Source organism: Haliotis rufescens, unplaced genomic scaffold (genome assembly GCF_023055435.1).
Source record: "Haliotis rufescens isolate VD_foot unplaced genomic scaffold, xgHalRufe1.0.p SCAF_5, whole genome shotgun sequence".
NCBI classification, from domain to species: Eukaryota; Metazoa; Mollusca; class Gastropoda; order Lepetellida; family Haliotidae; genus Haliotis; species Haliotis rufescens.
Window position 1 is genome coordinate 57,563,815 of NW_025964223.1, and position 16,871 is coordinate 57,580,685.

The 16,871-nt window shown below is 41.4% G+C and overlaps 1 protein-coding gene across 1 annotated transcript; it reads right to left on the bottom strand.

Moving 5' to 3' along the window:
• Positions 1–8,961: 8,961 nt before the first annotated feature.
• On the bottom strand, positions 8,962–15,517 carry LOC124123604 (sialate O-acetylesterase-like). Its single transcript, XM_046486811.2, has 9 exons — positions 15,385–15,517; positions 14,952–15,292; positions 14,558–14,696; positions 13,915–14,077; positions 13,661–13,746; positions 12,379–12,509; positions 11,760–11,914; positions 10,602–10,800; positions 8,962–9,278 (listed from the first exon to the last, which is right to left on the bottom strand). Exons 1-9 carry the CDS (start codon positions 15,428–15,430, stop codon positions 9,012–9,014), a joined length of 1,527 nt encoding a protein of 508 aa, XP_046342767.2. The 5' UTR covers positions 15,431–15,517; the 3' UTR covers positions 8,962–9,011.
• Between the last annotated feature and the right edge of the window lie 1,354 nt (positions 15,518–16,871).

Genomic DNA, 16,871 nt, shown 5'->3' on the forward strand with positions numbered 1-16,871 from the left:
TGTGACCACCAAATGCCTCAATACACGCAAAAACTCTTCGACGCACAGAAAAGATCAGTCGTCTGATGAGGTCACGTGGGATTTGACGCCATTCTTCTTGGAGGGCCAATATCAGTTCTTGCCGGTTGGCTGGAGAGTGTGGTCGTTCTCGACCACGACGGTCCATCAAGTCCCAGAGGTGTTCTATGGGGGACATGTCGGGTGAGCGTGCAGGCCACGATAGATGACACCACGTGGCTGCTGATGGAGAAATGGTAGGACAATTGGACGAAGAATGTTATCCATGTAACGCTGAGCTGTCAAGTTTCCGTCAACGATGACCAGCGGTTTCCTCTCCAGCCAACAGATCCCTCCCCACACCATGACACTCCCTCCACCATATGGTACGACCTCCTGCACGCAACACGCCGCCGTTCGTTCACCCCTTCGGCGGTAAACACGTTGTCTTCCATCAGCCTTAAACATACAGAATCGACTTTCGTCAGTGAAGACAACCCTCTGCCAGTCACGTCGTTGCCAACGTCGTACAGTCCGGACCCATCTCAATCGCAGACGACGATGTTGCGCTGCCAATAGCTGTCCTCTGTATGGTCTAAAAGCCCTGATTCCATGAGCCCTGAGTCTCCTGGCCACTGTCTGTCGACTAACCCTGTGACCTAAGGCATTTGTCGGCGATGACGTCACTATCAGGAAGCGATTTCGGAGGTGCAAGGCAATTTGGTAACGGCAACACGGGAGCAACCGAAGGTTCGTGCAATATGGGCGTGGGTGGCTCCCATCTGTACCATACCCAAGGCTCGTTCACGTTGTTCGACTGTGAGTCGTGGCATTTCTTTTGTCTTTTTTATCACTGTGGATGTCTGACTTGCCGTTGCAATCGTTTTTATCCCTTACCCACACGTGCATTTGCCGTTGTCCGTGGTGCACGTGTTTTTCACTTTTTCGCGTCTTATCTCGCAAACATGTAACAGACGATTAACATTTTCTGCACACACTATTGTTGTATTTAGGGTATGTGTTTTAGATAGACTTCAACAAAAAAAATTATACTTTGTCTGAAATTTATATTTTCAGTTGGTAAAGTTTCTTTTGGACGTCAGTTTATATTTTTTCGGCCACGTTTTTAATAGTAGTATATATGTTCGTTCAACTTTGGCTAAATTTGTCATGGCGATGGCGATTATTAGTTGTATGCTAGTTTTAAGTATTAATCTGTGATATTTTAGTGATTTTACTGTCCATCGATGACAAATTTAAATTTAGTTAAAATATATGTATTTGAAAATGTATAATTTCTCGTCACGATATGGCTGAAATATTGCCGATGTGACGTAAAACATTAACTCACTCACTCACTAATAAAAATATAATATTATATTTTACATATACAGTTATACCACTTAATTGGCAAAACTAAAAAACAATCAGCTAAGTGTTACCACAGATTCATTATTCTTATCACAATATGCTGCACGTGATTTCTAAACTTTACACGCTAATCCTACACGAGACAAATGGTGCATCTCGAGTCACGGATCTATGACGTCACATGCAATGCGTTCATGAGCGTCAAAATGTTCGTCTGTGCATCGAACCAGTCTAATATCTCTTGAATATGAGTAATTCTTCATATATTAACCAACATATATGGTATTCGGGTTTCTTTTGTCGGTGAGTATATGAATTGAGCACATGACACGCTCATTTCTCATTTTCCATTAATTTCATAGTTTGTGTCATGATGTACATGTATATTCAGGTGGAGATGTTGCTGACTTACCTCAAACTGAACAGACAAGAGACCTGTGACTGGTATGTTTATGCACGATGTGTATGCTCTTCTTTATATAACGAACTGGAGTCGATGTTCGAACGCGACGTAAATAGGCCGATCTTATCTGGGAGCGGTCACAGATAAACTCTTGAAGCCACGATAACGGATAGTTCAAAAAGGGTTCATTGGTTTGGAAACAGATTATTGGTTTTGTAAAGTGAGAGAGTGAGCATGTTTTTAGCAATATTTCCAAAACTATCACGACCGGAACACCAGAAATGGCTACGTACCCCATCGCCCCGGTTTTGTACAGCAAATAGTGAGTGAGTGAGTGAGTTGGGTAACAGTATTCCAGTCATATCACGGCGTGTCAGCTTAATGTGGGAGGAAAGCCCGAAGTGATGCAGGTCTCAGACGTTTACCACTTCGGTGAAACCCACGAGCACGGGTATGATGCTGACAAACCTAGAAACATAATTGGGGCGAACCGGGATTCGAACCCACAATCATAGGTTTCTGGCGTGCCCAAGGGACGCAACTCTGCACAGCGAATCGCGGCGCCTTAGACGACTGGGCCACCCGTGCCCCCTACAGCAAATAGTGATTATAGCGTATTTAGACAGAGGGCATTCTTATCGTGATATGTTCCAAGGCATGACCATGATGTAATAATGTCTGTACGTTAGTGTACTGTACCATCTTATCTTGGCAACCAGAAATACTTAAACCAACGGTACGGGGTGGATACTGAAGATGCAATATATACTGAACCGCAAAAGAAACGTCACCATGGATAGATATATGAGAAACAGTATTTGTCCAAACACTGTAAACATACTTTGAGACATATAAAAAAGATGAAATTTGGCAAAACTTATCATAAAGGTTGAAATTAAAGTGTCACATGTTCTTAGAGTGAAATGGCATGACAAGTCAGTATCTCGTGTGTTCGCCATGTGCATTGATGACTGTCGTGCAACGTCGATACATGGAATGGATGAGGCGGTTGATGAAGGTCATCGGCACTTGACCCCACACTCTGAGGAACTCCTGACGCAGTTCAGCTTCAGTTGTTTGCCTTGGTCGGACGTCATTCAGCCGTCTTTGAATCTCATCCCACAGGTGCTCAATGGGATTTAAATCGGGACTGAGGGCAGGCCATTGCATGGTTCCGATGCCATTCTGCTGGGTGAAGTCTCCTTTTGCTCTCGCAGTGTGGGCACGGGCGTTATCATGCTGAAACTCGTGGTTGCGGCGACGTGCCAAAGGAGGTATGGCGTGTGGTCTCAAGACTTGATCAATGTACCGAGCTGCTGTGACACCATTGCCTCTCCCTGCACCGATGTTCTGGAAGACCACAGGGCCGACCCTAAGTGCAATACCAATTCCACCCCACACCATGATGCTCGGAACACCCCACGAGTCTCTCACAAACACAAGCACCCGAATAACGTGCCCCACGCCGTCGCCAGACTCTCTGCCATCTGGTGTTGAGATACAGTAACGGCTCTCGTCTGCGAAGAGGACTCTTCTCCACTGCTGGTGGTGCCTATGCTGGTGCTGTGTTGCCCACCGAAGACGGTCCCGGCGATGACATGGTGTCAGAATGGGTCCTCGTTGTGGCCTGTGACAGTGGAGGTGTCTGCTCGTCAATCGTCGACGCGCGGTGTCCGCACTAATATGTCGCTGGTATGTCCCGATGGTAACAAAGCGATCTTGAAGATGCTGTCGCACAATCTGACGATCCTGACGTCGGGTGGTGACCCTTGGTCTTCCACTACGTGGTCGGTCATCTGTCGTGTTGGTGGTCTGGTACCGTTGCTGGAGCCTGTATATGGTCCTTACGTGGACTTGAAATGCATTGGCAACTTGCTGGGCGGTCTGTCCAGCTTGCAATCGTCCAAGGGCTTGGTGTCACTGATGTCTTGTCAATCGTGGCATGTGGTTGCAATTCAATAACGAATGAATGTTATCCGATCTGGGTAGATTTTTATAGGGCAAGAACTGGGGGAACGCATGTGCATTTCAATTTGCACGGAGCTCACGTGCATCGGGTTACCATGGCCGTTGCCGTGATGCGTTTGGGCGATCGGTTTTATTGTCATCCGCTTTTTTTTTTATCATCAAATTTCATTTTTCCGGACAAGGCAATTTTAAATTTTAGAAACTTTGAAACAAATTACCCAGATATTTAAATGACAACTTTTCATGCAATGTTACACGGGGTGACGTTTCATTTGCGGTTCAGGATAGTTAGAAAATATTATTGATTGTGTAAAGATAGTAGTGTTTATAATTTACAGAATCTGGATCCAAGTCTTCTAATCACGACATGGTCTTCATCATGAGTGAGGTTCAAAATACAATGTACCTCAATACATAAGACATTGATAACGTATAAAATGGATCTGGACAAATATTATACAACTTGGCTGCGAGACAGATAATTGATTTAATTCCCACCTCATATGTACATGTAAAAGAACATAAGAATATACATATAACAGTATCATACAATTATTCATGAGAAACTCTATAGGGTTATGTTAGACTTCAGTGCACATATTAAAGTGTATGTACACCACATAAAATGCAAGTATAAATACATGAAAAATAAGTAAATAAATAAAAAGAGGTATGACCTACATAGAAGATGGTGTGTGTGTATGTGGAGTTTATGTGTGTGTGTATGTGGTGTGTGTGTATGTTTGTGTAAGTATTTGTGTTTGGTGCGTGTGCGTGTGCGTGTGCGTGTGTATGCGTGACGACCGTTTAGTCTTATATGGACTATAGCTTAACTGGATACAGAAATACCAGTTAACTTTGAGGTGCACTGGAAACATTTGGAGGTTACTGGGTATAAACAACTCCAGTACGGTTACGTTCTTTACTGTTCTTAAACGAATGCATGTGTCTCTTGGTTGTGTCTGTAATAGAAGACGCAGCGGCGGTGTAGATGTAGTTATATCAGTAGCAGCAGTCGCAGTAATAACAGTAGCAATCGCGAATTGTATTTTGAGTGTATTATTAGTTATGCACGAGTCCACCGCACGTTGATATGATTTTCAGTAGTTGCTTAAACGGTGTATTATTGTACTCCTGATCAGTCCTCATGTAACCTGGCGGTTTTGTTAGGGAAGTACTTTAACAAAAACAATGGTTGGATTTCAACTAAATCTTTAAGTAATTGACATGTGATGTGTTTAGTGGAACTTTGGTGAAACCCACGAGCACGGGTATTAGGCTGAGAAACCTGCATAATTAGGGCGAATCTGGAATTCGAACCCACGATCATAAGTTGCTTAAAGGACGGGATGAAAGTAAGTTCCAGGAAGTATTAATTCTGCAAGGATGTCATACAATCAAACCTTCAACATACAGACATTAAATACAAGTGCCGCTGCTACACATTAGTGGAGCTCTTCAGTTTGGGTACATGTTGTCTGTAATCACTATAATGTCCTTTCTGAAGTCGTACATCAATATCAAAATATGCATACAAGCCGCTGCAAATGAGGTTGTTTTAAGTCGCTTTGGACAATAATTTGACAGCAGCATACCAGGCATGTAATTACTTATTATTTTTTGTAGATTCAAAGTCAACACACCTCGGGAATGCACTGCAAAATTATATTCTGTAACAGGTCAAAACTGAATTAATACTATAAGGTATATCATAAAAAACACTTGGTGAAATCTGTTGGAATTCAGGACCTCTGACCCTTTGGATAATTTGGCATTTATATCAGAAAACTATCTAAAATCACAACAAATATAATTATGCGTTGGCATCTGTTAAAAAATTGATCATAAACTCACTTTTAGAACAGTAATTATTTGGGATGCGCAAACCGTGACATGAATGATGTTGGTGATCATAAACTTTAACTCCTATTTTATCCAGCCAAACATGTGAATTTTCGTATATAATATATACTTATGTGAACGTAGGGATTCTTAATGTATGGTTGATGATGAATATATTCATTTTGTTTTGTTTGTAACTTTTGGTTTCTTCGGGAGAAATATAATCTCTCTCGAACAAAAAAACCCAAATGCCTTCCCTGTATCCTCCACACACAAACACACACAGACACACTCACACACACACTCACAGACACACACACAGACACACTCACAGACACACACACAAAAACACACTCACAGACACACTCTCAGAGACACACACTCACAGACACACTTACAGACACACACACAGACACACTCAAAAACACACTCACAGACACACACACAGACATACACTCACAGACACACACACAGACATACTCACAGACACACAGACACACTCACAGACACACACACAGACACACACTCACAGACACACTCACAGACACACACAGACACACACACAGACACACTCACAGACACACTCACAGACACACTCACAGACACACACACAGACACAATCACAGACACACACACAGACACACTCACAGACACACACTCACAGACACACTCACTCACAGACACACTCACAAACACACTCACAGACACACACACAGACACACACTCACAGACACACACACAGACATACTCACAGACACACTCACAGACACACACTCACAGACACACAGTTCTAATTAACCAGAACGGTATCTGTCTCACCCAAAGTCACTCACCTCACAACGACATGCAACTGCAGTAGATTATTGTATAATGTATGCCAGCAGTCAGTCCAGGTATCATAAAACACACAGCCATGTGTATAGCGTAACCATGTAACATGTGAGCAAGTGACACGAATTCACCGAATCTAGGACATGTCGCATCACCTTTAAAGTGCTATTTCAAGACTGCAGCGGGATATTGTGATTTAGGGAAAATAAAATAAACAAACGAGTCAATCTGAGTTTTGCAATCACTTGTAATCCATGCGTCCAAGATGGGGATCATTCTGATTATTTTCGTCACTACTGTCGGTCACAGATAGAGGGTTTACTTGCACTTCTTCCAAAATCACCAATTCAACTTCTGAGAAACATTCACATTCCATCATAACTCGAAAACTATTGTCACTGTCAGAGTCGGACATATCAGCAAGTTGTGATCAGTATACGGTCGATGCTTCATCATTCTATACACAGATCAGTGAATATTTTAAACTCAGAAAAATCTCACAACAATGTACATGAAAGTACATAAACGCGAACAATAAACGCAATTGAAGAAATAGTATGTTTTGCACATTGTTTTCTAACCGAACAGTGAACTCTTATTGTGATGTAAATGGCCTTTGTCACATTTCTGTTGGTGAAAGAAAGAGGAGCATATTTTAATCATTTAATCGCTCTCATACGAAGGATGCAGATTTAGTTTTCAGAAGAGAATGAGTGTACAAATGGTCGTTGCTAATTGTAGAAAGGAGGATGTCTAAGGGTAAAAAGGTGAAGAATAAGTTTCCTTTGCCGAGAATGTGTGCAGCCGCCCATGTCCACGACCATGACGTAGGGGAACGTGTGAACGGAGGGGTGGGCTTGTTTTGCTATCATGCGTATAATTTTAGAGGTATCTTGTGAAGATCAAGCGTGTAATTTCCTCCTACAAGACCATACATGGAGCCTCTCTGTATAAAGGTTCCGCCTTCGCTGTATTTTCGTTTCAGCATTTGAAATTGATAGACAGGACAAAAACTACAAATAAACCTTATTTACCCTCTGCTTTCGATGTTTTGAATACGATATTTGCATCAACGATGTTATGATCTATCATACTCTGTAAAGTTGTATATACCGATTAAACTTGCACTTCAAATCAAATATGTAATGTTTTAGAGTATTTGTCCATAGAAACAATACAAATGTGAATGTAAAGAAAGAACTCACATCTGTGTTCTGCTATAACGAGTCAACTCTTGTGTCATGGTCCAAACATGGAGGCATTCTGTCCCAGTGTAAACACGTGGTTCTGATCATGTGATCGGATAGAGATGCAAATATCAAAGGTCAAGTAGGGACTACTTTCAGTCTTTATAAACCAACATGGCGTCGAGGGGCTCGCTAAATACTATGTTTATTCCTAATGCAGGATATTTATGATCCCCAAACACACTACCGTGATGGCCTCTATTTATTAACAAAAACACTATAGCTGCATGTGTTCTTATAATTCTTACAAGAAGTGCTACTTACAGTAATGGCAAAAATTGCAAAGTGCGCTTTTAAAAAAAATTAAAAAAATTATGAGCAAGAAACATCCTCATTGTGTTTTCCTCACGTCGTTACAAACCTGGTAAGGGTCGGTAGTCAGGTGACTTAGAGAGGTTATAGTATTTAGCAGTGTGTGCATCTCGAACTAGATTATTAGCGCTTTAAATGCTACATGACCTATTGTGCACTTTTATTTCTTTTTAACGCTGCACGTGGTGCATGATATACAGTCTCACACATTTGATTTCTTTCATGCCCAGTCATAATCAGATAAATAACTATATTTTATGTCACAAAGATGTATTGCATAAACGATTTATGTCAATATCCTAGTGCTACTGAACTATACTATGGAAAATATTAATATTCAACAATAAACATCATCGAGGGGAAAAATATCAACAATCTTACATGCACTCATCAGTATTCCATGAGTGTATTGACTATATCCAAAAAAAAGAAGTCGCATAGACGTCCAAAAGAATTTTGCATCTTAGCTGAAATGAATATTTTAGTGTAAAGGAAGTCGTCCCCAGCAATGACAATGCGAAGATGATAATAAGCACTGTAATTGCACATAAGCTTCGCATCGTGTGTACTACTGTTCTACTGTAATTGGGGGAACATGGGCAATTCGCAGTGCGGAATTACATCCCTTGGGCACGCCAGAATCCTATGATCGTGGGATCGAATCCCGGTTCGTTCTGATTATGTTTCTAGGTTTGTCAGCACACTACCCGGTTTCATCAAAGTGGTAAACGTCTCTGTGACCAGTCTCGGGCTGTCCTCCCACATCAAGCTGACACCGTGAAATAACTGGAATTCTTTTCAAAGCGGCGTTAACCCAACTCACTCACTCACTCACTCACTCTACTGTAATTCCTATACTAGTACAAAAGAAATGAGACTAAGTGAGTTGGGCGAATGTGGCGATCATGGAAGACGTTACGCTTAAGGGATACAACTCTGCACAACCAATTCTGGAAGCCGCCTGTGGTACATGAGCACGACAAAATGAAATTCGCAAGCTAATTTTATTTAGTTCAAACATAGGGTTTGAAGATAAAACATTATCCAATGATGTGGGACGAGCTATCAGTGAAGGCGTGGCTCCTGATGTAGGGAGGAGCTGGCAAGTCGTTGTCTCTCCCATACACGGAACACTTCCTCAGCGGACAAGGACTGGTCCGCCACTCGTAACGGAGGCCAACAAGATGGCGACTACCACAGCCGGATGTTGACACAGTCACAGACTTTGTGTCGTGCGTCGTGATTGGCGCACGAACCCAGACGTCATGAGCACCACACGTCGTCGTCCTTGAACTTGAGCAACAAACCTGTTGGTGAATATAATATACTGGTTCAGTTGCAAGAAATGTCTCTGGTCTTTATTGACGCCACAACAATTTAATACGAAATAAACTGCCGGGCAAAAAAGGCATACACCCATGTTTTGGTGGCTAGAAATGAAACAGACAAGAAATGGTTATCAGATGCTGATGTATTTGATGCAGGTATCACAGTTGTGTTTTGGACCTTAAGTTTGCTCTGTTTGGGCGTCTGTTGTCAGCCTTATATCGTTTTGAAACGTTTGTAATTTTTTGATCAAATTAAATTTTCAAGTTTATATTTTCATTTGCCCGGCAGTTTAGGTGAAACCGAAAGATCGAGCGCATTACTCTCTGCAACATTTTGCATGACGTGTGTACGAATTGTAAGCCTAATAAAGTGCATTTACAACATATATCAAAGTGCAAATGTGCCGTTCAAGCTCATATAATTAAAGCCATTGTTTTCTCAGATTTCGCAGTTAGGAAAGTGAAGATTGAGACAATCATTCCCAGTAGTGACAGATCAATTGTGTCCCGTTTCAGATTCTTACTGTTCAGAAACAGATATATTTATCTTGAATGATCGTCACTTGTTGATTTTTTTGTAAGCGGTTATATTTTCTCACAGTTGAAGGAAAATACTTTTGCAGTCAGTAGTCTCCATACATAATGTTACGTGTTTGAACATTATATTTAGTATCAGTGTTCAGGCACTAGTCTGGATGAAACGAAGATTCCCCATAACCATGTTTGTTTGCTTGTTGTTTAACATGGCAACATTCAAGCTATTGGTTGTGGTCTGCAAATGTTCAAGGCTGGGCCAGAAAACAACAGTGATTGATATTATGACCAATGTTCCACGCCATCGAGGTAGAATGACACCAAACCAACCAAGTCCCTGAACAACCTGTTGATTGTGTAGCCGGGACGAAAGCTAATTTACTAAGAAATATAGGAAAAAAAACTAATTATGAAAACTTACTCTTTGGTCAAAATATTTCAAATTTTGCTTCCTTTAATTTTATACATACGGCTGTACTTGATCATATTAGAAGGTCGTAATTTTCAGGTGACAGAAAATTAAGAAAAGTGCTTGTATAATAACAGTATAATTATTTGCCACCTTCACATTTACGATTTCCAGCGGGCCCAAAAGGACGTTTGTCATGTTTCGTCCTGTATTTGCAAGCTGTTGTTTCTGTAACATATATGTAGATATATAACAAATCGCTAGACGAATTGGCTCGTGCTAAAAATAGGATACTGATGTGTACACATAATAACAGACACATCAGCTGTTGTCACAGAATATATAAAAGAACAATTCACCTCAAACCCGTCGTTGTTCCGAACCTCAATAGGCATGTGTCCTCCACTAAATTCAACGGTCAAAAGTTTATGTGGGCTATTTACACCAAACGCAGTTGGGAACGGACCCTGGTAATCAAGATCCTTTTCCTTGTAGGCAACAGCTCGACCAGCTAACACCAGTCGCTTTGCCACATCGTCTTTAAAACGTGGATGAATGCTGAAATGTAACATAGCTTGTTTCACTATGAATGAATGCGTGAATATTGCTAAACGCCGGTTCATCTATACTGCAGCCATTCACTGCGAGACTATGAATGGGCGAGATGGATAGACTGAGTGGTTTAACGCCGCTTTGACCAGTATTCTAGTTATATTACGGCGTGTCAGCTCGAAGTGTGTGAGGACAGCCCGAAGTGATGCAGGTCTCAGACATTTACCACGTTGGCGAAACCTACGAGCAGGGATTGGGTGTTGACAAACCTAGAAACGTTATCGGGAATCGCTGAGACACTGTCAACCAGGTCACCGAGACTGATCACCCCATCCATTGAGTCGCCTCGCTTAAGTTGATAGGTTAACACCATCGGGATTTACGGGGGTGGTCGGGAGCACAGTGGTTAAAGCGTTCGCTAGTCATGCCGAAGACCCGGGTTCGATTCCCGACATGGGTACAATGTGTTAAGCCCATTTCTGGTGTCCCCCGCCGTGATATTGCTGGAATATTGCTAAAAGCGGCGTAAAACCATACTCACTCACTCACTCACGGGATTTACGTCATGTGTGACCTATACCATTTACCACATTTTGTTGAAAGCTGAAGACTTCTCAATCTTTAGGCTTCGAAGTGCTAGGCTGGAGTGAGGCTAGTAATGTGTGAGTGAATATTGTATTACACTGAAATAAGATATAATTCAACTACATACATCACTCCCACCTGTATAAAATTGAGTCTAGACCAGGCACACCAACGACTGATAACTGGCGCACCTACCTATGCTACAGGGGTAAAGTCATAAAGCCTGACCAAGCCGAGTTTAGTGGTGTCTGACGACAAAAATGCTGCACTGGTGGCCACCGCTGACCCGGACTCCAAACAGTCTCGGTGCTAATGGATACACGGGATAAACCTGAACTCCAAAGACCCCCAGATGAAATTTGTAATAAAAATGTACGTACGATCCATGTGGTGCTGTAAAATCTGGCAAATCAATGGCTACTGCCATGAAAGTATTTGGCATCTTTGTATTTGGTGCCCGTCCGAATTTGGCTGTCTGAGCCCAACGCAAGGCAGGAAATGACCCAATGAAGCTAGCGTTCGTGTTAGGGGCAAGCTGTGAGAAATTTAGGGCAAATAACAATTATATTGATAAAAGTTATTCGACATCAAATCAATATTGTTTAATATATTTAGATTAGGCTAAATAACACGAGTCAGTGAGTTACGATTGTAAGTCACATCGGCAATATTTCAGCCATATCGTGACTTTCAAAGGTTATACATAATAAATACATGTAATCTATAAAAACCTGCCAACAAGGCTAAATAATACGAATGTTGTCAATAAATGCACATAATGTATTGTGTTTATAGAAATGAAATAATGTTATCCTATATATAAGCTCCAATTACCCCAAAACAGTTCTTGATAAAAATGAATTAATATAATATATTTTAGATAAGCGAAATACATACGATATAATACGAATGCAACAAATGCATTATATGTATTGTGTTTGTAAAAGTCATTTTATCCTATATGTAAGTTCCTATTTCATTAAGATTTATTTTCCTTACCTGAACAAACCCAAAGGGAAAGTTGACGTCAGTCTCTCCTAAAGATCCCTGATGGAACTTGCTTCTCCAGTCTGCTATCATGGCTGGGAACTCACACGCATAGCGTTCTGCATGGGGGGCATTGTGCTCACCTTAAACAAACGTTTTCAAGAATAAGGAACGTATTCATCTGTATTAACCACATGGGGATCGAAATAGAAAACAGCGAATTTAGCTTGTTCAAACATGTTATGCCTCCAAACGTTTCGGGTAAAAAAGATCAGAATATCTCTGAATGTAGAAAGGCTTCTGTAACAAGTTGCGGTTATATTTTCCACATGGTTGTGTTTGTATGACTGTGTGTCAGTTGTGTGCTTTCACAATGGTCACCAAGAGGAGGTACATGAAGATTGGATGGATTTAACGCCCCCTTGAACAATATTTCAGCTTAATCCCAAGTGTCATCTTAAATCAGACAAGTTGACACAATGGACATCTTTAAGTCCAGAATGAAAACACACCTTTTCACTCTCCACTGCCTCATCCTGACATTGTCCAGTCTTGTTCTTTGAGTGTATACATGTAAGCAGTCTGAGGATAAGTGAGGTCATGGCGAACCACGATCAGTAGAAGTGGACGTAATCATTTATTGTGTTTACTTTACTGTAGCTCTTTGTGCATATATTATATGGCTCATCCGCGTTATAAATATGCATTATCATTAAATTTGAGAGTAAACCTGGAGTGATGTTCCTAGTTTACTGTTTGGGTTGATCCCTGCCGGTATTGTACTGACAAACCAGTCGTAATCGGATGGAATATGAGATTTGAAACAACGATTATTGAATTCAGGTATGCCTAATGGACGCAACTCTTCACAGCTGTTTGAGGCTTAGATGCCAGGTCTTACCTAATACTAGTACCTGAAGAAAGATGTTTTAATTATATAGGTCGAAACAAATGTTATCAACAAGTGGATGATTTGGCAACAGCACATTGATAATGTGTTCTGGCTACTTTATTTAAGTTCCTAATTTCCTATCTCGCCAATCTTCCTGCTAATGAAACCCTCAAAATCTAGGATTCTAGCCATAACATACCATCAGTTAATGTAATTAAACAGAAAATGTCCTCTGATTAATCTCCAGGGTGTGACTTATGTCTCAAGCTGTAGGTAAAAATAAAAATAACTATTTTTGCGTTTTCCTAACATCAGTGAATATATAGGTACCAACACAGTACCTGTATCAAGTATGAAACCACGGAGACATTAGGGGCGATAGGACGAATACAGTAAACCTACCTTGGTACCACAGGACACCATATATCGTCATGTGTGTGAAGGGATTCATCATCGAGTTCCACAGGATGCTATCAGCACTTGGCCCCCTTCATGGGAAAACATTGCACATCACCTCAGCGATCAGTAGTATAATAACATGCAACTAGTTATTAATTGTTGGAAAGTTATGAAAGTTATGGACGTATGCTGTGGGTTACATTCTGGCATAATGTTGGATGTGAAATTAGCATGAGTGGATAGTTTGGATTATTGACCTCTTTCTCTTGGATGGGCATATAGAGAGAGCATCGGGAGACGACCATGCCTCGATGGACGTCCCTCCCCAGGCAGATTCCACCATACCAAGAGGATACTTGCGGTGAGGGAAGAGGTACTGGGCGTACAGCCAACATACAGCAGAAAATGTCGAAATACTGGCTACAAATAAAACATTGTATATTTTACCTCTAGATGCACGTTAAATTTGAGTTATCACGTAGAATGATTGACAGTTGAATAATAGGGTGACAACATACTTCACCTCCGGAAATTAAAAAATGGCTGCCGTGTCCAAAACATTCATATCCGAATTTAGACTTCAATCATCCTATGCAAAGTTTCAGCTTGAGAGCTCTTGGAATTGTTGGAAACAAAAAATGCCAATGCAGGTCAAAATCGACCTTCGCCACAAATATGTTATTTCACATACCACATTCATAAATATGTCGTTTTCCCCACGTTTTTATGACGGAAAACATATTCAAATAAAAAACTATTCTATGCCAATATGACCTGTATTTGTTCGTTAAACAGAGCAACTACCCAACGCACATGATTTGCTAGGTAACTGTCAAACATGATAAGTCATCCAGTGTTATATCTTGCACATCACGCAGTTGATGTGTGAACCAATATTACCTTGAGATGTTTTATACCAATACTGATGTAAACCATGTAGGTTATCAAATGTTGAGTTTGACACCACGGGACGCGTCTTGAATAGGCGAATGTTCGGGAAGTTAGCTGCCTCGGCGATTACTTTGGAGGGGTTAGCCAGCTGCAACAAGTGATTAAAATAGAATGGATATAATTTGAAATACCACTATTTCGAAAGGGACTCGCCATGGAGAACCGTTACTGTACGTCTTACGAGTAAGAGGGTTGGTTCAGTCCACGGCCGTTTCATACCAAGACGTTAAAAGATGATACTTGTTGTCACGTCATGTTTAACCTCGTCTCAGCCACCTTATGAGTGAGTGACTGCAGCCAGATTGCAGAATTCTTTAATATTCATGATAGTTGTTCTACTTACCCAACTAATGGGGAAGCCCATGTTGCTCTGCCCGGAACAAACCCACACATCACCAAATAAGACATCATCTATTGTGACCTTTCCCAGTCTGTAAGAAGCCGTTATAGTGAATGGTCCGTGATCCGTTATTGCTGGTAGCTTTACTGTCCAAACACCGTCCAACTGGCCATTTGGGTCAGCAACAACTTTGGTTGTGACGTTCCCATGTCCACCACTGACCTCTACTGTGACGGTATCCCCGAGTTTATCAGATGTGCCCCATACCACAGCGTGTTTGGGACCTCTCTGTAGAACCATATGGTTTTGATAATAAGAAGCGAACTTGATGTAACCAATGCATTCTACAAAAAAAAGAAACCAACAAAGATCAAATCAAGAAATATCACCAAAAGCACCACTGACAAATCGTAAAATGATAGATGTAAGTGTTTACCTTCTATACTTAAACCAAGAAGAAACAGGATGCCCAGCAATTTCATTTTGAATACAACTGCTGTACTTAGACAGCCACAGAAACACACAGGTGTTACTGTCTCACGATCTCGTTTCTAGATTATGAATGTTTAATACGGTCAACCATAATGATAAGGCAGCGATGTTCACAATACAAAATCAATCTTCAGTGGAGAGCCGTGGAGAGCCGTGGAGAGCTGCGGGGAGCCGTGAAGAGCAGGGTCTGATTGTGTCTTGTGTATTGTGTTAAACATGTACTTGAAAGGAACCTCAAAATATTTTTGACGAATTTGCCCTGGTAACCTTCTTAGAGAACATACATCGGATGTAACTGCCCTTTTGAGCTTCAAATGATAAGGAAACTTTACATCGAAGCCAAGAATGCCGCAGCTTAAATCGTAATCGGGTAATGATAGATTCTTCTGTGTTTGAACAATACTTATACTAACAAGAAAGACGACCCCCGTGTTTTGTCTGATTTGATTTATCGTATCCACAAAATCAACTGGTTGTTGTTTGTCTTGGAGTTTTGACAGTGTACAAGATGCAGTTGTTACAATGCTGAATAAGCCGTAAAACCCATTCAAACTTCCTCAATGTTATGTCAGGTTATTGTGACATACAAAAAGAGTAGAGAGTAGGTAAAAAGATGCCCTTGCCATGGATGGAATGATAGGAAGAACAATGTCGGAAGATACGGTAACCGACAACAGTTCATATGCAGCGGGCGCATGCCATATACAATAAGTAGCGAGTGTTGACACCTGGAGCATTGATGCAGGCTTGACACCCACGCTTCGAAGCTACCAAACGTTGGAGAAAGGTCTGGGAAATGGCATTCCAAATATGAGAACGGATAAACCGGAGTTCCAGCATCGTTGTTGGAGCATTTGGAAGACATTGTACCATATTCGACTGGTGACAGATGATGGGATATGGCAGGCCAGGGTAACACAGATACTGTTCCAGCAACATGTGGCCTGGCCTTGTCGTGCTGCACTTTCACCCCAGGGCTGTTACGTGAGTTTACAAAATCTCATCCCGGTATCTCGCAACATTCAAACTTCCATCAAGCACAAAAAAATGAGTCCTTCAGATAGTCGTTATTCCTTCCCATAATTATAACAACGCCAGCGATTGCCGTCAAGAACACGTGGCGTGACGTAACGTTCACCAGGATGCATGAAGACACGTGTCCTGCTATCGGATCGGTGAAGATGGAAATGTGACTCGACACTGAAGAGGAACCTTTTCATGCAACCGCAAGTGTTGTCTGCACCAGTGGTCGCATCGTAGTTGATGCTCTGAGGTTGGTCGCACAGATACTGTAGATGTGTAGACGTTGTCGGCCTGTCTTCGCAGATACTCTTTTGCCTGTGATAGTAGGGGCTATGAAAGTTGCTGTCTGTGTTCGAATCAATATATAATGGCGATTGGTTGTCACAGATGGACGAAGACCGCCAACGT

Bases quoted from the DNA above. Each gene is read 5' to 3' on its own strand.
- LOC124123604 (XM_046486811.2), bottom strand. From the start codon at position 15,430: ATGAAATTGCTGGGCATCCTGTTTCTTCTTGGTTTAAGTATAGAAG. The intron at 14,078-14,557 runs GTAATATTGGTT...TTTTATTTGTAG, and splicing joins TTGGTATAAAACATCTCAAG to CCAGTATTTCGACATTTTCT. The intron at 9,279-10,601 runs GTGAATTGTTCT...ATTCACCAACAG, and splicing joins GGAACAACGACGGGTTTGAG to GTTTGTTGCTCAAGTTCAAG.